We start from the raw sequence: 21,939 nt of genomic DNA on the forward strand, positions 1-21,939 counted from the left end.
CCTTTTTTTAAAAAAAAAAAAAAAATTTAATGAATCAGCCCCTTCTAATTTGCAAACATTAAAGGTGATGTGTGACTTTTTGAATTGCTAACAGATGTTAATTTTATGATGATGTTTTTAAAATTTTAATACACCCCATTCCTTAGTTTGCAAGCTGGATGAAAAGTTCAAGGAAGGGAGTCATGTTCGAGTTCGTGTTCTTGGCTTTAGGCATCTATAAGGATTGACAATGGATGTTTTAAAGGTAACCTAGTTTATTTTCCCCTAGAATAGCAAAAAGTGAGTTTGGTCCAGTCCCATCCACTATTGGTCCATTAGATCAGCAGTTTGGATTACCTACATGGACCCCACTTCTCCAAAATCAATGGTCATAGTATTACTCTAGAAAAAAGTTATATTTTTGTTTTTTTTTTGTCTATTTTCTAACTTAGACCTTGAATCTTTTCTTTTTTGTTTTTGTGTGTGCATGTAGTGTTTCTAATTGTCTTACAAATTCCCTACTTTATCTTCAAACAGGTGACACTGGCACACTTCCTCTTCTCTACCATTATTATATTATGTCAAGGTAAATTCAAGACGGATCTGTGTTTTACATGTCACAGCCACTCAGTACACAATGAATGGTGATTTGGAGTGTGAGCTATTTTAACTGCTAATTGGTGCTGATGCCTTTTACTACTACACAGCTCACCAAAGATCGACAGAAGAAACCAGTCCTTTGGAAACAATGGTAATCATTGGCAACAAGGAGATCATTGACATTAGCTAAGGTATGTTAGCTGTTTAGACTGTAAAAAAAACTAGGATATATGTGGGTCACCTTTTCTTTTCTTTTTCCTTTTTTTTAAAAAAACTTTTTGATAAGATTTTCTCTATGGCGGCAAATTCTCGTTGGTCATGACCTCTATAGCTACGGATTTAATCCATAGTAAAGGTAGAAAGAGCTATGGGCGTACTTGGCTAGCATCATTAGCTACGGATTTTATTCGTAGCTTTCGACCATTTAGCAGCAGCTATTACAACCGTCAGTAATGGTCTTGACCATCGGTAAAGCCTTTACCGACCGAGGCTTTACTGGCTGTTAGCTGACTGCAGGCAAAATATATACCGGCGGTTTTATTAGCATTTGTGGGCGGTTTTGACCGCCCGTAAAGGACAGTTTCTTCGAGATTGTAGCATCTGCATGAGGGCAACTAGAAGGATAATCATTATCTCATTATCTTCATCGTCATCATCATCATTGTCATCAAAGCCCTATCTCAATTAGATAGGGTGCACTAACCGAATCTAGTTCCATCGTTCTACTCTATCACAGTTCATCATCAATGTTTAAGCTATAGGTTATGAGATCTTTTCTTACTGCCTTCATTTCACTAATTACCTCCTTTTGTGCCTGTTAAAAGTCTTCAACTTGGACTGAGTCATTCTTTGTCACTGGAGTAATTCTTGGATATCGATAGACAATAATGGATGCTGACTTGCTTGTGCCCTGACCATAGGAGGTTCTGTTGGTTGGAAGCTATGTGGGGCCATAGAGATAGAGTTTCCCTTGATTAAAGGAGTCCAAAAATCAAGAAGATCAAAAACTTAGTTGGGGCTGCACGACACGAAACAACGAAATTGAATGCCTAGCATTTGAAACTTTCTGGGGGCTATAGAAGTTTTGTATTAGGATGATATTTGTACCTATAGTTTATCTGAGTGTTAGTAACCATGTGAACGGTTTGGATGGCATATAAACATCATGGTCGGCTCCAGGAAGGTTTCAACGATGGATGGAGTGCTGCGGCCCACCTAAGTTTTCGATCTGCCTGATTTTTGGAATCCAGTCTTATATATTGTAGTCCTGAGAAACTGATGGACGAAGTGGATTTGTCAAGGAAATTACTGTGGGTCCCACATAGCTTCTGGCCACAGAACTTCCTCTAGCTGGGGACCACGGGCAACGTCGGGCCCAACAATGACAACTGATAATTCATCATGTTATGGTGATGGATAGATGGCACTATATGTTATGCTTCTCTTGGCCCCAGCCACGTGTGAATGCTGAATATACGTATTTGAAAGGAAAGAAGGAGAAGGAGAAGGAGAGCTGACCCGATTCCTTTGGTGCCACCAGTTACGAGGGCAGTCATTCCTTGGAGGGACCATCCCTTCTTCTTCAGCGCTTCTTCTCCCATCTTCCACTCTCTAACTAAAAGATACCAATATCACATTGAAATACGTCAAGGATGCCTTCGAGCAAACCTCGAGGAGAGATAGGATTGGTCTTTTCCCATTATTTATTTCATTATTTATTCATTTATTTTTGTTTTTTAGAAGATGGTCGGTGATTAAGAATGCGAGGAACAGTGCGTGTCCTTGTCGGCATCGCAATCCTCGACAATACTTTTTTTACTAAGTAGGTAAGAAACGAGAATTTTGGGTCCCACCATGCTTTATATGTAAAATCCACTCTCTCTCTACATATACCTAGGCACCTGCGCACCTTTGCACACGTGTCACGGGTGTCTAATCCGAACCATCCATGTGATGTGGCATACCATGAAACCCCAAATTATCAATTTTCATCCTATCTAAAACTCTGGTGGGCCATAGCAAAGAGAGATGCAAATCAAGGGAGGAAACTGTTTACATTTTCCATGGCCCACCAAAGTTTTGGATCAAAGTAAAAGTTGGGCCCGGGGTTTCATGGGGTGCTGCATCACAGGGCCATTCAAATTTTAGAATCACATGACGTATAACGTATGGTGAGTTCTCAAAAAGTTCCAGTGTTTTGAAAGCTAAGTGTAACCTGGGGTGACCCACCTAATGTTCGGAGTAAATTTAAAATTTAAAATAACACTATAGTGGGTCCACCCGAACCGATCACTCTTTTCCAAAGTGCGTTTAAATAGCTAGCCCATCTGCCAGCATTACGAGGATTAATTACCACCGTGAATTAGGGGACGCGTATTTCATGGGAAAGCCTTTTGTAGGAAGTTCTTGTGCACTGGGAAGCTAGGTAGGGCCACTGTGATGTTTGTGAGAAATCTACTCCATTCATCCGTTTTGCAAGATCACTTTAGGATATGAGACCAAAAATCATTTGGATCCAATACTCAAGGAAGCCATATGAGAAGGAAAACTAGGAAAAAAAAATACCTACCATTGAAACCTTCCTAGGATCTACCTTGATTTTTATATGCCATCCAAATGGGTTATAAGGTTATTCCCATTGGGATGAATTGAAAACACGGTAAATTTAGCCTTATACAAAAATTATGTAGCCATATGAATGTTTCAACGGTGGTCGTTGAATATCCTACTTGAGTTTTGAATCCATCTGATTTTTGGTCCCATGTTCAAAAATGATCTCGTAAAATGGATCGGCGGAGTGGATTTCTCACAAACATTAAGATGGCCCCACCTTGCTTCCGGCATAGGAACTACCGTGAAAAGCTTGGGCACGAGACGTCTTGAATTACGCCACTTCTCTCCTTATTATCATCAGCATTTATTAGCACCTTAAATTACACCTAGCAGCGTTTTGGGAACAAGTACCACATGCACTCCCACTCCTGAATTTTTATGGCCCACTCTGACATGTATATGAGATCCACTCTGACCATTAGAAGTGTAATCCAGTGATAGGCTCAGATCCAAAACCTCAGGATAACATGATATGATTCAGATGAGCCACACCAATGAAAACAATTAGGAGAGAGACATCCATCCTTGATTTTTACAAGGCCCATCACGAGGAAACTGTTAAATCCATTCCAACCATTGGATGTAACACCAAAAGTAAGCCTGGGTCCCAAAAATGAGATCCATACATGATTCATGTGAGCCACACTAGAGAAATAGTTTGGAGGGTTAACCCTTCCCTGTACACTGTTTCCAACCGTGTGGTCTACCTGAACTGCGGATGGAGATAAATTTTGAGATCTTGAGATCTTAATTTAACATGGGGTGACATACGTACCTAATGGTAGGAGTTGATTTTACATTAGGACCACGATGGGCCCATTCAATTCCAAGTCATTGCTCCTTTTACATCAGAAAATAAAATTAGTATGCGGTGGAGGCATTTACTTACATTAATTAAGAGGTAATTTTTTTTTATTAAATGCATAGCTAGTTAGCCACACAGGAAAGCTGATTAACCTAACAATAAAGAGGCCTCCGAATTTTCAGTCAGTACATGCATGATGCATGCTCTCACCAATTTTTATCTTAATGTGTTCAAGAAGTCTCAGGATATATCAAGTGCTCACCAGGACAATAAATCCAAGGAGCATATATGTACTGATTACAATATCCCTTGAATTTGCCAACTAACACAGATTGCGCAGCTTATTACAAAGGAGTCTAAACAGTATTCATTATCATTTTGCCTTCATTAGCATGGCTCCCATATTAGTCATTCGATGGGTAAAAACCATTAATGGTGACTCCTCCATCAATGGCTATGACTTGTCCATTAACGTATGATGCAACAGGCAAGCAAAGGAATGCCACCAAAGATGAAACCTCCTTTGGCTCTGCAAAGCGACGAAGGGGAGTTCGAGAGAGCAATTTTTCTGCCGTTTCCTTGTTTGCAATACCCTATAGAACCGGAAAAGGAAAAGGAAAATATAATAGGAGTCAAATACTACTGTTACATGTATTAAAACTTTTGCTAGTTTGTGAATTAGCGAATTCCCATTGGGTTGGGAATAGCCCTTTCCGTGGCCATTGTGCTCTTTTTTTTCCCAATCATGGCTTTGGGTTAGTTTGATGAAAAATCATATTTGATTTCCCGCATTCACTAAATGGCACACCTTTAAAAAGCCGTGGGGCACAACAGGTATCCCAAGGAAAACCCATCTGAACATTTTCCAAATGGGACCAAAGGGATTCGGATCAAGCCAAAAGCCCAATGGTAAACAGGCCATATTTTAACATTGACGTCTCACAATCGAGCCCAAACGAAAGGAAAAAACAAAAAAAACAAAAAAAAAAAAACAAAAGCCAAGATTAGTTAGTGCCTAAATATAAGTTCGTCTTCTTTTAGGTAAAAATGATTATGAATTTGAGATCTTGATCTCCAATACAGTATGAGTTCATCTAATGTATTAGAGATTGCTCGTGTTCATCTTATGTATTAGAGACCACAATCTCTAATAAATCATTATCATTAGCTAAAATGATATGAGCTCATTTGTATGCATTTACCAAATGGCGAAAATGTATTCAAATTAAATTGGAGTCCTTGGGAGTCTTGGGCTCTTCTTGGGATCACTTTCCATGGATTCATTCATCCTAAGCGAATAAAATGTTCAAGGGGAGTAGAAGTTTACTTCAGCCACCATGTCAGTCTTTGTAAACCATGGTGCAACACAATTTGTCCGAATATCGTCTTTTGCCCATTCACATGCTAAATTCTTCGTCAGTTGATTCAATGCACCTAGTAAGAACAGCAGAATAATTAGTAAGTATCATTGGTTGTTGATTATCATACTTGAGCGAAACTACACGTGCATTTACATGTATAAGGCAGCAACCCCTCCATACATCACCATGTGTCCATGTATCAAAAGCTATGCTTTGTCCTTACGATATCAGGAGATTAGATTCCACTCTTCTTGCTACGTTTCATCATTTTCTGCTTGATGTGAGATCCAAGCCATCTAACAGGCAGGTGCAACCATATAGACGCCCTTGCCGTAAGTCAGGCTGGTCAACAGATTAGGTGGTCCATGAATTGTGAAGGACATGGACAGCCTATAGAAACAAGACCATTTTATTTATAGTCAACCCATTTATTTAAAAAATCATGGACATCAGAACAGCTGACCAGCCTGATCCTTGGGTAAGGGCATCTATACAGTTGGACCTTCTAGACGGATGCAACCACAGTAGTGACATGTTGGCCTCTACGCTGCATGTAGGGGGCAACCATTTTGTGTGGGATTAGTAAACTTCTATTAAGGTCGGTATTCGAGACTCAGTCTCCTGCAAGAATTACCTTTGGTAGCTGAATAAATGATCCCGACATCTGCAGCTACCAAACCGGCGACAGAGGATATGAATACAATGCTTCCCTGTCCTGATGCTTTTAACAAAGGGTGAGCAAGTTGGCTTAAATGGTATGCAGATTCGAAGTTTGTAGCCATTACATATGAGAAGTCTTCTGCAGAAAACTCTAAGGTTGACTTCGGCACGAATGTCCCAACATTGCTTACCTATAGAAAGAAAGGCAACCGTAACAAAACAATTGTTACTAAGCCTTTATACAGATCATTAATAGTCAGATTATCAAAGCATTGCAGCCTTTTTGTTTAAATATCCACGAAAGCAATCACTATCTAAGAAGATATCTAGTGAAAAAACAAAAACAAAAGGTATTCCCATGTTGGTTGGACCACTCCATGCAGTACGCCAATCGTCCGTATAGTTGAATAGGCGAATAGCCTATATTTAAATTGGAAAAGGCAGCTTGCTCGGAATTAGAGTAAAACAACATTGACCAAAAAGGCGAAAATCCATCCAATCATCCGCCTAAGGGAGTACGAGATGAGAAACCATAATCAAAACAAAAAAAGCCACACATAATACTGGCTCAGGAACCCAAAACTCCCCTTTGACATGATGTCTAGCCGGGTCAGCTCCAATACTAGAGAGTTGATATTTAATAAGTAATTTAGAAATGGTTATAGGAATTTATTGTTCATATCTTCCCTTCACTGTGAGGACGGGTGCCAAAAATCAGCTCGATCCGGGGGAACAATTGGGATGGAGACGTCTGCCATTAAAACTTTCTAGACAGTTTGTGGGGCTTACCAGGTTGTCTATATATCATCCAATGGGTGATCTGGTGCAGCCCACAGGGATGGACGACAAACAAAAAATCAGGTCATTCCAAAAGTTGGGTGGGCCACCTCATGAATTTAGAGGTTTTAGGCACAATTTTACATTATTTCCTCTCAGTGTCACCTACCAGAGTTTTGGATCTGCATGATTTATTGGCTCGAGCCAGAAAATCTTATGTCATGCACCAATCAAACTACAACAACTTAGGGTACGCAATCAAAGAGGTCAACGCTACAACAACTTAGGGTACACAATTATTTAGCACACATAGATATACACGCAGTTGTAACATGCCTTGTGCATTTTTACCTGTAGTGATACCTAAGGCCAAAGAATATACTGGCCCACTGATAAGACTATACAATTAATTATTTTTATGATGCTGCTTAAAACACCAAATCTCTGCAGTGCCGCCATGTTTTAAATCCATTTGGATCATCTGGTGAGAACCATTTATTTGAACTAAACGAAAGATCAGCTGGGAAAAAAAGAAAAAAAAAAAAACAGTGGGCCACACCAATGTGAACAATGTAAAATTGCTACTAAAACCTCCTAATTTCAAGTGGTGTGGCCGCCTGATATTTTAATTGGGCTAATTTTTGTATTTTCACTTCATCATGATGAGTTACACTTGATTATCGGGTTTGATGAGTGATACACAATATGGCCCACCCATAAATCCTATGGTTGGCATCCCATCTCTATTGTTCCCTGTGGTGCGAGCGACCTGATTAGTGGATCTTGCTATTTTTTTTTCTCCAGGTCCTAGAATCTAGGATCGAACTTGATGGATAGAGTGGATTACATATACAACCTGCTGTGATGCTCAGGAAGAAGGTGCAAAGTTTTATAAAAGAGATGCAAAATGCAAACTAGTATGGAAGATTGAGAAGATTGAAGTGACGGGGGAGGGAGTAGCAAAATCTTCCCATGGATAGTGTCCTCATTTAGAATGCTCACGGGGAGGGAAACTCTCCCACCATTCGTACCCTGAAAAGCATCTCAAAGCGGTATCATCCGGCCATCATAGCCATCCTCGAACACATGCTTAGGGACGAGAGACGGATCCGAATTGGCCTAAAGTTGGGCTTCCACTACTCTTGTTCCAACACAGCTAGGGGTGGAAAATTTTGGGTCTTTTCTGCCCCTTTTCTCTCATCAGATGTCATTGCTTCTTCTAACCAAATGCTTTCTCTTTCAGTGGGTTTCCAAGGTAGCAGGGATAAAGTGCAGTTGTCCTTTGTGTATGCCAAGTGCTCCAGGATCTTAAGAAGAAACCTTTGGGATGAACTAGCTCTCCTGGGAGTGGGAGTTACTATGCCGTGGGCTGTATGTGAGGATTTCAATGCAGTCCTATACCCTTCGGAAAGGCTTGGTGCAGCTGCTTTCGATGCTCAAAGCTCGTTGGAATTTGCTGAGGGCCTAGACAAAGCAAGGCTACAAGATGCTCTGTTCACAGGGAATAAATTCACATGGTGCAATAGCCAAAGAGGCCAACCGCAGGTCTGGGCAAGGCTGGACAGAATCTGCTGCAACTATCAATGGTTCCATGCTTTACCGGATTCCCTAGTCAAGTACCTCCCTAGAAGAAATTCAAACCATGCTCCGATTCTTCTCACTTTTCCGACTCCGCGCCCATCAGCCCCCAAGCCCTTTAAGTTCCTGAGGATGTGGACAACACATGACGGTTTTAGAGATCTCGTCACCAGGTCATGGGCCCGCAATACCGCTGGTAACCCCTTGCAGGCGTTAATTAGCAAACTTAAAATTCTAAAGAGCGAGCTAAAAATCTGAAATAGGGAGGTCTTTGGGAACCTGTTTTGGAATATCAAGGAAGCGGAGGAGGAGCTGAACTCGGCTGAAAGGGCAGCTCAAGGGAATTCAAACCAATCTTTGCTGCAAGGTCTCTAATCGGCTAGCGACAGATTGGTGCACCTTGAACTCTGTGAAGAAGTTTTCTGGAAACAGAAAGCGAGAGTTCACTGGCTAAAGGAGGGCGACAGGAATACCAAATTCTTCCATGCATTTGCTTCAACAAAGATAGAAGGTCCAAAATACAAGAGATTATCAGTGAAGGGGGTCAAACTCTAACCGATCCTGATGAAATTAAGCACGCGGCCTCGAACTTTTTTCAACACCTCTTGCAGGAAGAGAAGGAAACTCACAACGGTGATCTTCTCCAAGCTATCCCTCGGTTGGTGTCCAAGGAGGACAATCAATCCCTGCTAATGGAGCCTTCTATGGAAGAACTTCACGATGTGGCTAGATCCCTTCCTTTGGATGGTGTGCCGGGTCCTGATGGCTTCTTGGGAGCCTTATTCCAAACATGCTGCAAGACAGTTCGCCACGTACGACATCCTTGCCGCTGCAAAATTCTTCTTCAAAGGGGGAAGTCTTCTGAGGAGTCTCACATTGACCCTCCTGTGCCTCATCCCCAAGATAACTTCTCCTAGAAAATTTTCAGATTTTAGGCCAATCAGCCTGTGTAATTGCCTCTATAAAATTTATCCAAAACTATCGCATCGAGACTGGGGAAGATTCTCCCTTCTATTATCTCGCCCGAACAGGGTGCTTTCGTGTAAGGTAGGTCCATAGCAGAGAGTTGTGCACTGGTCCAAGAAATCTTTTGACACATCAACAAAAAGACGAGAGGTGACAATATCCTGTTAAAACTGGATGTGGAGAAGGCTTACGACAGACTCAGTTGGAGCTTCCTCAAGAGAGTTCTATCCAAATTCGGCTTTGATTCCAATTGGATAGCTTTGGTAGAAAGATGTTGGTCCAACTCGTGGTTCTCTATCCCATCAACGGCGAGTCGGCTGGCTTCTTCAAATCATCTAGGGGCCTCCGTCAAGGAGATCCTATATCGTCGAGTCTCTTTATTCTAGCTGCAGAAGTTCTTAGCCAGGGCTTTAACCATATCATGGTAAGGGACTACTGTCGGCCCTTCAAGACTCATCGGAATTGTATGATGGTGTCTCATCTTCTATTTGCTGATGATACCATCCTCTTCACTAATGGCAGCTGCGGTGCTCTTTCCGTAATAAAAAAATTCCTTAAGGACTACGAGGTTGCATCAGGTCAGAAAATCAACACTGATAAGAGCTTCTTCATTCTGCTGTCTACTCAATCTGAAGCCCGTAACAGGTCAGCTACCAACATATTGGGTTTCCGCAAGGCGTCATCCCCTTTCACATACCTTGGGATCCAAATTTTCCAAGGTAGACCAAAAAAGGTTTACTTTCAGGGCTTGATTGATAAAATTCAGCAGAGGTTTATGGGATGGAAAAGCAGGAAGGCTGACTCTAGTTAACCACGTCCTCATGAGCGTGCCCATCCACACGCTGGCTGCTATGGATGTCCCGGTTGGCGTGTTGGACAGTCTTCAGAGGGCCTTTGTGAACTTCTTCTGGGGGTGGGAAGGTAACAGAAAGAGGTGTCATTGGGCTAGTTAGAAAAGCTGGCTCTCCCTAAATCGAAAGGTGGTCTAGGGTTGAGAAGCCTAAGGCCGGTGATTAAGGCATTTAGAATGAAATTTGCCTGGACAGTCAAATTTAGGGGTACAGACAACTGTTGGGGTAAGTTCATGTCGGCTAAATACACAGCGGACAACCTTTTTGAAGGGGCCCGAGTCACTCGCTTGCTGCTTCTCCTTTCTGGAAATAAGTTTGTAGAGTGGTTCCTGCTATGATCGATCGCACCCGCTGGCTGGGGGGGAGGGTGTAAAGGGTCAAATATTGCATACCAGACCCCAGTTATCGCATGGATTTACGAACATGGTACTGTTTAACGGCCCGATTTAATCGTGTTTATGATGTAGTGTGTAGTTACGAGTTTGGATTGAAATAAGATGCTAAAAGCATGGATTTAGCGTTCATGAGTCACCAAGGCAAGGGGCGGACTCAAGGGGACCAAGATCGATAGATTTACATGGCAGAGATCCAAGAAAATCAAGCCGTTCACGTTAAAGAGGCCTGAAAGTCATCCAGAACACAAGATCACAAGGTTCCCACCATCAGTTCGGCTCGAAACTTCATATATGGCCTGAGGATCATAAATTAACCATACATGCCGAATTTCAGCCCTCAGATCCTTGTGGAAGTGGGCCAACAAACAGATCAGCCCATGAATCTCTGATTTGGGGCCCACCTGATCTCTGGATTTGCCTCTATTTTGGACTCAACGCCTAAAATGATATGATAGAACAGATGGACGAAATGGAGTTATCAACACATCAATGTGGGCCCCACTTCATGTGGATGGTGTACACAGTAGGTGTACACCTGCCATGTACCGAACTAGCCAAAGCCGGTCAGCTTACGCTAACCCGACGCTGGCTCCAATTCAAAATCAAAAACGAAACAGGGACCTGCGGTCCTTTCTTGTGGGCCACGATCTCGATCTACATGACCGATCCGGACTGTCCATTGGTCTCCCATCGAGGTTCTTATCACTTCCTAGGTGGCAGATTTGCAGAAGATCACGAGGATCGAAATCCAGCCGTTCAAGCGGAGGATAGATAGTGTAAGGAGAAATCTGGTGAGCCACACCAAAATAGAGGAAAAACGGTCATGTTCGACCGATTTTCCATGTAAAATCCAATGAATGGATCGGATCTTGCGAACAACACCAAGAAATGGGCCCCACCATCATCCCAGCGCAGGTCTTGCGCAAACCGTGCGTCCAAGCAGAGCCCGGGCGCTGTCGTCTTCCGTGGGCTCTTCTGTGATCTCAATCACGATCGGATCAATGATCCAGACCGTTCAAATGATGGAGAAGGGGATCTTTAACCACACCATGAAGCCAGATCCCAAAGACAGGACATGCATCCGCTGTAAACACCATCCAAACGCAAGTCAGTTGCGTTATTAACTGCGCACGCTGCGTAAGGAGTTTCTCCACCGACTCCAACCTCTTATGCACGTCTCCACAGCCCCAGCACCGACTCTCCTATGCCTATAAAAGAGAAAGAGAAAGAGAGAGAGAGAGAGAGAGAGAGAGAGAGAGAGAGATCAGGGCAGCAGGTTCCCTCTTTGTTCTCCTTCAATCTTTTTTTACTTTATTCTTTTAGCCTAATCATGTCTATGCTAGGCTAAACCTCTTAGCTAGGGCTAAGAGGTGAAGCTTGTAGCGTAATGGAAGACTTTTTGCTTGTGCCTTTTGTTTAGACGGAACTGATGTTTATTTTAGTTTAATTAAGGAAATGCTTTTAGTTTTTAATAGTCTGTTGTGACTAAAATTACAATGGGTCTACGATAGCTTTAAGCATGTTTCTTTCCTTTTTATGTTTATGACGTCAGGAAGCTCTGTTGTTCACCATCATCTCCTGGGCATGGTCGAATAACGGTACCCTTCCTAACCTTCATACATTGTTGATTGGTTGGTAATTAGTTTAATTTTGTTGTTTACTTTGTCTCCTGGGCATGGTTTGGTGATGGAATCCATTCTAATTCATATACCTTTCATCTCTTGAAAACTATATCAAAGGAAGTTCAGTTTGATTTTCATGAAGATGGGACTCTAAGTCTAGTTGAGTTCTTGAAACAGGCATAAGATCTCCCTGATCTCTACAAGTGGATCCTCTGAATCCCTAGTTTCCTTCCTCTGAATTCTCTAAATTTTAGATAAATATTTCACCATTACACCTTAAATTTATTTGATTTAGATTTTGTCTTAGTCTAGTTCTAATTCTACTTAGTTTAAGATAATGTACAGGTATCAGTCCCTTGGGATTCTACCTCGGTCTTACCGAGTTTATTACTACATTACAACCCTATACTTGAGGAGTGAATAGAGGGGTGACATGAACTTCTGGGATAGAGACTAGTCGGGTCTCGGCCCTCTCCATAATTTTATGCCTAGTGCGCTCCACGCAAACCTCCAAGATCTCAAGGTGAGGGACGTGATTGCCCCTTTGGGCTGGATATTGCCTCCACAGCTTGGAAACATCCTGCCTTAGCATGTATTTTCTTTTTAAAACAAACCCCCACCTATGGGTACTCGAACCCTTGACCGGGAGTTGAAACTCTTGAGAGTCTTCCAGCCGAGCAAGAGTAAGGGCCCCTCAGCATGTAATTGACCATATCACTGAGGAGGGCATTTGCACCTGTTTGTTTGAGGATAGAAGCATTTGGCAGGGTTCCCACAATGGTGAGTTGTCGATGAGTTAGGCGTGTCAATATATCCATCCAAGGGCTAATGATACACAATGGTCTAGGTGGGTGTGACACGCTGCCCTTCCCCCAAAAATTGCTCTGTTGTCTTGGAATATTCTCCGCAGGGCTATTCTGGTGGATGATAGCCTTCAGAAGAAAGGAATTTATTTGGCGTCCAGATGCTGCTGCTGCCCCCCTCCCCTGGCCCTAAAGGTGGAATCTTTAGACCATCTATTTGCCCTTAGTGGCACAACCACGCAGGGTATAGGACTATTTCTACTCAACCTTCGGTGTGCAGATCACCGCTCGGTCCACAGCTACGGCAAGAGCCATCCAGTGGTGGACGTCCACTCCAGCTTCTAAAAGGTATGGGACATCCACTATCTGCCCTTAGTGGCATAACCACGTGGGTATGGGACTATTTCTACTCAACCTTCGGTGTGCGGATCGCCACTTGGTCCACAGCTACGGCAAGAGCCATCCAGTGGTGGATGTGCACTCCAGCTTCTAAAGGGCCTCATCCCCGCCTTTATTTTTTGGGAATTGTGGTTGGCAAGAAACAGTGCAAGGTTTGAGAATAGAGAGATGCGAGCTTTAGAGGTAACAGCCAAAATTCTCAACTGGATCAAACTAGTGGGCCCCTACCTGCCCAGGTCCAAATCCACCAGCAACCCATTTCTTCTCACCCTCATCACATTAGGGATCAAAGTCCCTCCTCCTAAGCTTCTTTATTATTTATTTATTTTTATTTTTATTTTTGTTTTCCTGTTAACTTGTTAGTACACCCATTGTCAGTTCACACTTCATTGTTAGCCACCCCCTCTAGGGAATCGATACCAAGACCTCAGTGTTGAAACGAAGTATCTTTCACTAAGTCTACCACTTGAGTTATGGATCTAGGTGTCTCCTCCTAAGCTGCCTACTCCTTCAATAGTGAAATGGTCCAAGCCCCAATTGGGCTGGATTAAAGTTGACGTTCATGGATCTTCGAGAGGGAACCCGGGTCAGTCAGGTGGGGGACGGGTGGGAAGAAATCACAAAGGGGATTTCCTGTTCGCCTTTGCCATTGGGTATGGCGTAGGGTCTAACTATAGGGCAGAAATGAGGGTTGTTCTGGATGGAATAGCTCAAGCCAACCGTTTCGGCTACTCGAGAGTAGAGGTAGTAAGCGACTCCTCTTCGGTTGTGGCTGCCCTGTCTACAGGTAGTTCAGATCACTGGAACTTGTGGTATTGGAGGAGGATAGAAGCGTTGAGAAGTTGCATGGAAATCAGGACATCTCACGTTCCAAGAGAAGCCAATGCAGTGGCGGATGGGATGGCCCCCTTGGCCAGCTTGAGCCAATCTATTTCTATTTTCAGCTCCTATCAGTCCCTCCCCTACCCTGCCAAGGGACATCTATTCGTGGACAGAGTCAGGCTAGGCTACCTACATGAGAACTAGCCCACCTTGTCTTCTTAATATGATAGAAGGACCGGCCCCATTTGTAGCTGCCGGGCCCTCCCGAAGCATGTTGATGTATAGCCTGGGGCTAATTTCTTCATTAATACAAAATTTACTTTGGTAAATAATAATAATAATAATAATAATAATAATAATAATAAAACATATACAACATGCACGGTGGGTCCCCCCAAGCTTCGGAGTTTTGTAGAGGATTCTGGTCCACTATGAAGGACTACCATGTAAATTTCGTAACAGCCGAATCACCACCAGGTGAGATTTGCTAGGCCTACACACGTGTGCAAGGTAAACCATCTACTCGCCACCACACATGCCAATGTGAAAGACAGTTCCTGCATCCAAGCAGTCCATCAGGTGGATCTGAACATGTAGATGTTCTGCACCAATAAGTCCACTCAATATGCAGGCCACTATATTAGAAACAAATGGATGGCTTAGAAACTTTGGCCAAGTTCCATGACCCACATGATTAGTTGACTAAACATAAATATAATGAATCCAATCTGATGGATGGATTGGCTAGTTACGGTCCTATTCATTTCAGTGTACATATGCGGACCACATGATGAGTTGACCAACCTGACTTTTGTGGTCTGCAGATAATCTTCACATATACCTGGGTTCGACTAATGTAATTTTTATTTTTTTTAAAAGGAATAATTCATATTATAACTAATGTATAATGATGTGGCTGAAAATGCATGGACGAGGGAACTTACAAAGATGTTGAGCTTCCCTTCAAAGAGAGAGGAGACCTCCTCCATTAGCTTCTCACGTGCCGCACGTACTGAAACGTCACAAACAGAACCAGTTACATTGAAACCTGATTCTTTCCATTCATGCAAGCGCTGATCGAGTTCAGTTTTATTACGGGCACATGTATGTACGGACGCTCCAAATTGGGCCAATTCTTCTACGATAGCTTGGCTGGAGGACATTAAGTGTAGGTGTAAATAGATTAAAAGAACTAGAATTAATTTTACGTGCTGCATGCAAATTGCACTTTACGTGATTTGCACTCGCCTAAATTAGACTGCAAGTGTGATGTCTCAACTCTAGGAGTGGCAATGGGCCAGGCCTAGGCCAGCCCACAAGTTACAGTCTACCATATGATAACTTCAAAAATATTAAGTGCATGTGACATCCACCCCTTTCAACAGGTTGGCCCTAGCACGAGCATTGTCTAGTGCAATGGTTAGTGGTATGCATATATTAAGTGGTCCACACAATATATTGGTGAGTAGCAAAACACGAGTTCAGTCCACTTGAGGATGGACTATTCAATAGTTGTTAAAAAGGTGATTCTTATGATGGCCAAATTATTATACGGTTTGGATGTCATATGCACATGAATGGTAAGGGAGATATAAATCTCACGTGGATCACAAGAAATAGTAATGATTGAACACTCACCGATGAGAACTTTATACGGGTCACCGTAATGTTTATTTGCCATCCAACCTATTGATTAGGTCACACAGACCTAGATAAAAGAAAAACATGTGTATTAGCTTGATCCAAAACTTTTGTAGCCCTCATGAAGTTTTTAATGGTGGTTGTTCGAACATCACTATTTTCTGTGGTGTGGTCCAACTGAGATTTAGATCTGCCTCATTTTTCTATCCCATGCCTTAACATGAGCTGAAAAAATGGATGAGTGGTATGGATAAAACACACATCATTCTAGGGCCCATAGGGCATGTACGGCTACCTCGGTAAGGAGGGTTCACTACTGAATCCTAGTCATTTTTGGATGCCCCTTAGATTTTTTATGGGGCCCACCTTAATGTGTATGTGAGACTATTAGATGTCTATGTTGGGCCAAAGCAAAATAAAATAAAAATAAAAATCAAGTTGACTTGTGATTCAAGTGCGCCATACTAATGGGAATAGTTGGAAGATGTCCACCCTTAATTTTTACAAGGCCCACCATGATGAGAATGTGTAATCCACTCCAACCATTAGATGCCACACCAAAAGCTATGCATGAGGCCCAAAAAGTAGGCCCATAGGAGATTTCCATATACAATGTTCCTTTTTCTTTTTTTTTTTCTTTTTTTTTACATGCACACCCCACACACACACACTATAGTGGGATTTCACTGCCTATAGGTATCGAACCCAAGACCTAGTGTTGAAACTCCTCAAAGTCTACCACTGAGGTAAGGACCATTAATTTTTAATAAATGTAGCCTATAGCAAGTTATTTCAATAAGGCAACTAGTTGTCTAGTTGTGTGTGAGCATTTCTCACACATGCACTCCTCTCTCTCTCTCTCTCTCTCTCTCTCTCTCTCTCTCTCTCTCTATATATATATATATATATATAATTATGTGTGTGTGTTTGTAATAAAATTCTCCCACTTGGCCTAGATGACCACGATGTGACTTTTTTCTTGATTTGATTTTAAAGTTTTTAAAACAAACTCCTTTTGATTTCATACATTTAAAAAGGCATTTTTTACGGTGCCTTTTAAAACTTTATCGATTAAACTTTTCTAATCAAACATTATAATTTGATTAAATAAAACTAATAATGTAAATCATGGTGGTACGACATTATTGAATAACATAATCTATTTTATATATTACAACATGAACAATTCTATTTATCCTCGTGCTGATTGGGAAGATTAACAAGATAAGCATAAGCACCTTTGGCTCCCAGTAGCGAGATTCTAAAAACAAGGGACACAAGTCTAAATGAGTGAAATTTCTTATTATTATCCATACATAATTAAATCAAAGATTTGGACAGGTTGGATTATCGAACAATCATGATATGTATACAGCTTGATAAGTGCATGCGTGTAGACCAGTACACTCCACCAAACACCTAAATCTCCACATTCTTTAACGTAACTATAGTCATTGCCTCGCTGGATGATGAAACCAGATTGCATCCGGCCCATGCCGTTATTTGGCAAAGGTAAAATTATGAAAAGAATCGGATGGTAACATTTACTGTCAACAGGGATAAGAGAGACTTTTATGTGGTTAACGGATTCACCCATTAAAAATCTACCGTAAGACCTATTTAAAATACTTGCAGGAAGTCACTGCGCTGGGAACTCAGGTGGGGCCCACTGTGATGTTTCGTGAAATCCTCCCCGTTTATCCATTTTGTTAGTTCATTTTAGGACATGATGCTGAAAATTAACCGTTTCCAAAGCTCAAGTGACGCGAAAACGTGATAATTGAACATCCACAATTAAAATATTCATGAGCCACAAGTGTTTTGAATCATGCTAATATTTGTGACTTCAGTTCATCCCAGAAGGAATGAAGTTATTAACGGTATGGATGGCATGTAAACATCACTGTCGAACCCAGGTAGGTTTCAACAGTAGGAATTTCCCTAACCACATTTTCCTTTAGTATGGCCTACTTGAGCTTTGGATACGGTTCATTTTTCACAACATATCCTGAAATTAACTCACAAAACGGATGGGAGGTGAGGATTTCTCACCAAAATAACAGTGGGCCCCACCTGGGTTCCCAGCGCAGGAACTTCCTGCCAAAGGCTTTCGCAGGAAATCCGCGTCCCACAGAGAAAAAGGAAGGCGGCCACGTGGAAAAAACCCTTAAAACAATTCAAAGTCGTCCATAGATGCTAAGGTCTTTCTTCTCTGCAAACGTGCCAAGATTGCCCAAGTGATCGAGATCCGGACCGTCATCGGGTGGGTCCCACTATGAACAATTACCGAGCCAGAGAAATCTCTGTTCCACTAACAATCCATTTTTCTTATCAACAAACTAGATGAGACTCGTATGAATTTCAGGCTTCGCGAATATTCATGGCTGGCCCAGCTCGATCAATTTCTTGAATATTAGCACGAGTGCCAAGCTACCAAACATGACAAAAAATAAAAAAATAAAAAAATCCTCTAATCCCATGAGAGCGGGACCGTCCACCGAAACAAGATAAAAAGAGGAGAAAGAGATCGTACCCTATTCCTTTGGTTCCGCCGGTGACCAGAGCTGTCATTCCTTTCAGAGACCATTCCTTCTTTCTCGCTTCTTCTCCCATTTTACTCTCTCAAAGAGAAAAAGGAAAAAAGTATAACTGGAATGCGTTCTACCAAAATATAAAGTCTAGGGCGCGGATTAGGTACTACCCCGCCTGTTTGGAGCTCGGTACAGGCGGAGGCTTCCAGGGCCACTGATGGGCCACCGTGATGTATGAATTTTATCCACACCGTCCATCCATTTTTTTCACATCATTTTAGATTATGATTACAAAAATAGAGAATATCCCATGCTCAAATAGACCACACAGTATGGATTAAATTCCTACCATTGAAAATTTCTTAAGGACCATAGAAGTTTTGGATCAAGATGATACTTGTTTTTTCACTTCATAGAGGTGTATATGACCATATCAACAGGTTGTATGGAAAATAAATGACATGGTGGACCTTAATAAGGTTTCAATGGTGGGCATCCTTAGCACCGCTTCTTCCTATGGTATGGTCCACTTGATCATTGGATCTATCTTAATTTTGGTCCAGTATCTAAAAGGATATGAAAAAACTGGATGGACGGTGCGGATAAAGTACATACATTACAGTGCCCGCTTGAGTAGGCCTAGGAGACTCCCGCATGTACTGAGCTTCAAACAGCCGGGGTAGAACTTAATCCGCACCCTAAAGTGTATCCTTTCGTCTTTTTTTCAACGGACGGATATCCTGCGAAAGCCTTTCGCCGGAAGTTCCTGTGCTCGAAAGCTAGTGGAATCCATTGTGGTGTTTGTGAGGAATTTTCCTGTCCATTCATTTTGTGAGATCATTTTAGTACATGAAAAGAAAAATGAACTCAATCTAATACTCAAGTATGCCAAAATTAAAAAGATTGTACATCTACAATTGAAATATTCACGGAGCCACGTAAGTTTTGAATCAGGCTAATGTTTATATTTCCAGTTCATCCCGGTAGGAATGACATTATGGACGGTAGGAATGGCATGTAAACATCACTGTCAACCCATGGAGGCTTGAACGGTAGGAATTTCCTTACCAACCTTCTGCTTTTGAGTCTATTATCATGTTCACTTTTGATCAAATTCCTAAAGCGAGCCTAAAAATATTCCAGTAGGCATGTAAACATCACTGTCGACCACGTTTCAACAAAAGTAATTTTCTTACCTACCTTTTTCTTTCGTGTGGCCCACCTGAGTCTAGTATCCTGCTTGCTTTCTAAAATAAAATGGATGAATGGGGTAAATTTTTTACAAACATCACAGTAGCCCCACCTAAGTTTCACGAAAAGAAACCACTTACAAAAGGCTTTCGCAGGAAATCCGTGGCCTGCTTTTCCAGTGGACAATGAAACAAAACAAACATGGAAAGATTTTCAATACTCGTTTGGGCCCACTGTACCAGGGTCAAAAGAGTCGGCCAATCTGGTTGACTTTTCTGATCTCGAGTCGACTTATGACTCACCCGAGTCGGGGTGAATCTACACGACTCGTCCGAGTGGTTAATCCATGCGTGGACTAGGTGCCGCCCCAACCTCACCCAACACGGTGCAGCCTGAACGTGGAGCCCTGATGTATGTATTGTATATCCATGCCGTCCATCCGTTTTGCCAGTTCATCTTAGGGCATGAGGACGAGGATTGCCTACTCAGGCTGCCAGTAGCCAGGTGGCTGCTGGCTGGTGCTCTGTTTGCTCAGCATAATGCATGTGTTCTATCCACGCCCTCCATCCGTTTTTCCATATCATTTTAGTGCATGAGCTCAAAATTGAGCTAGATTCAAATCTCAACTGGACCACACCACAGGAAAACATGGGTGATTGAACGTCCACCATTCAAAACATCCTAAGCCCACTGTAATTTTGTTTACCCTTCCTTGATTATATCACAGAGACCTGGATGAACGAAAAACACAAATAACAGCTTCATCCAAAACTTTCATGGACTCAGTCGGTGTCCAAACAGCACTGTTTCTAGTGGTGTATAAGTCCACATGAGAATCGGATCATCATAATTTCTGAGCTCAAGCCATAAAATGATACCGAAAAAATGGACAGACGGCGTGATAAAGCACACACCATGGTGGGGTCCACAGGGCATGATCAGTAGCCACTCGGCTATTAGCAGCGTCCGTATCCAGGGCATGAACTAAGTAGGTGATCCAAATCTCAGGTGTACCGTGCCATGGGAACAGCAGTGATTTACTATTAAAAACTTCCCCTGAGCCATAAAAGTATTGGATCGCACTGATATTTGTTGTTTTTTCCTTTTTGTCATCAGGTTCGTGTGGCCTTATTAACTGGTTGGATGGCAGATAAACATTACAGCAGGTATTACGGTTGGCCTTAGGAAGTTTTTTATGCCAGGCATTCAACCACTACTATTTCCTATCGTGTTGCCCATCTAGCATTTAGATATGCTTCGTTTTAGGGCATGAGCCCTAAAATGAGCTATCAAAACATATATCAAAGTTAGGGCCCATGTTCAGGGTGGCACTGTGTTCGGTGAGGTCCGGGCGACACCTAATCCTCTCCCTCCATGCCATATCGTTCTTTTAATCCAACCATGCTAGGAATACACTGGTGTCATGTCTTACATCACATTTTCAAGGGCATTGTTAATAGTATATGCATACTGTTAGGAATTTTTATCTTAATGTCATTCACGAAGCCTTCAGATATATCCAAGTGCTCACCAGGACAATAAATCCCATGAGCATATGTACACTATCCATTATCATTTGCCTCGAACGCGGTTCCATGTTAGTCTTTTGATGGGTAAAACCCATTAATGGTGTATCCTCCATCAGTAGCTATGACTTGTCCAGTAATGTATGATGCAACGGGCATGCAAAGGAATGCCACCAATGATGAAACCTCCCTTGGCTCTGCAATGCGACCAAGGGGAGCTTTGGAGATCACTTCTTCCGTCATTTCCTTGTTTGCAAGAAACTGAAGGACAAAAAATAAAAATAAAATTAAAGGAAAAATATAATAAGAATCAAATAGTATTGCTAGATGTACCAAAACTTTTTCCAGTTTGTGAATTAACGAATTCCCATTGGGTGGAATGGCCATTGTGCTCTTTCCTTGTCCCAATCGTGAATTTGGGCTGGTTTAATTTGATGAAAAAGCACATTCGACTCCTACATTAACTAAATGGCACGCCTTTTAAAAGCCATTGGGCACGATGAGTTTCATGAGGAAAACCCATCTAAGCATTTTTCTAACGTGACCTAAAGGTCAAGCCCATAACTCGGTGGTAAACAGGGCATATTTCAACAATGATGCCTCAGGGTCGAGCCTGACTTACCAATTAAAAAAGAAAGAAAAAATAGAAATATATAAAGGACAAGTTTGGTAGATGCCTAAAAATGAGTTCATCTCCTTTCAATTAACAATGATTAGGTACTAGAAATCTTGATCACTAATGCATAATAACTTCATCTTAGGTATGTCTCTAACAAATAATCATTATTAGCTAAAATAAGATGAACTCATTTTTACACA

The 21,939-nt window shown here is 41.9% G+C and overlaps 2 protein-coding genes across 6 annotated transcripts in view; both read right to left on the reverse strand.

Moving 5' to 3' along the window:
• Positions 1–2,228, reverse strand: part of LOC131242941 (tropinone reductase homolog At5g06060-like) — a 57,513-nt gene extending 55,285 nt beyond the window's left edge. For both annotated transcript variants that reach the window (XM_058241939.1, XM_058241931.1), the window contains exon 1: positions 2,098–2,228. In XM_058241939.1, coding sequence (XP_058097922.1) covers positions 2,098–2,180 — 83 coding nt within the window. In that variant the 5' untranslated portion in view covers positions 2,181–2,228. The remainder of the gene's footprint in view (positions 1–2,097) is intronic.
• A 1,975-nt stretch (positions 2,229–4,203) lies between these two features.
• Positions 4,204–21,939, reverse strand: part of LOC131242961 (tropinone reductase homolog At5g06060-like) — a 101,494-nt gene continuing 83,758 nt past the window's right edge. For 2 of the 4 annotated variants that reach the window (XM_058241977.1, XM_058241993.1), the window contains exon 5: positions 20,912–21,381. In XM_058241977.1, coding sequence (XP_058097960.1) covers positions 21,193–21,381 — 189 coding nt within the window. In that variant the 3' untranslated portion in view covers positions 20,912–21,192. Of the gene's footprint in view, positions 4,591–5,324; positions 5,432–5,992; positions 6,210–15,175; positions 15,384–18,405; positions 18,558–20,911; positions 21,382–21,939 lie in introns of those variants that run through there. The other 2 variants (XM_058241970.1, XM_058241985.1) reach the window with 2 other exon arrangements.

This window comes from Magnolia sinica, chromosome 1, assembly GCF_029962835.1.
Source record: "Magnolia sinica isolate HGM2019 chromosome 1, MsV1, whole genome shotgun sequence".
Lineage (NCBI taxonomy): Eukaryota > Viridiplantae > Streptophyta > Magnoliopsida > Magnoliales > Magnoliaceae > Magnolia > Magnolia sinica.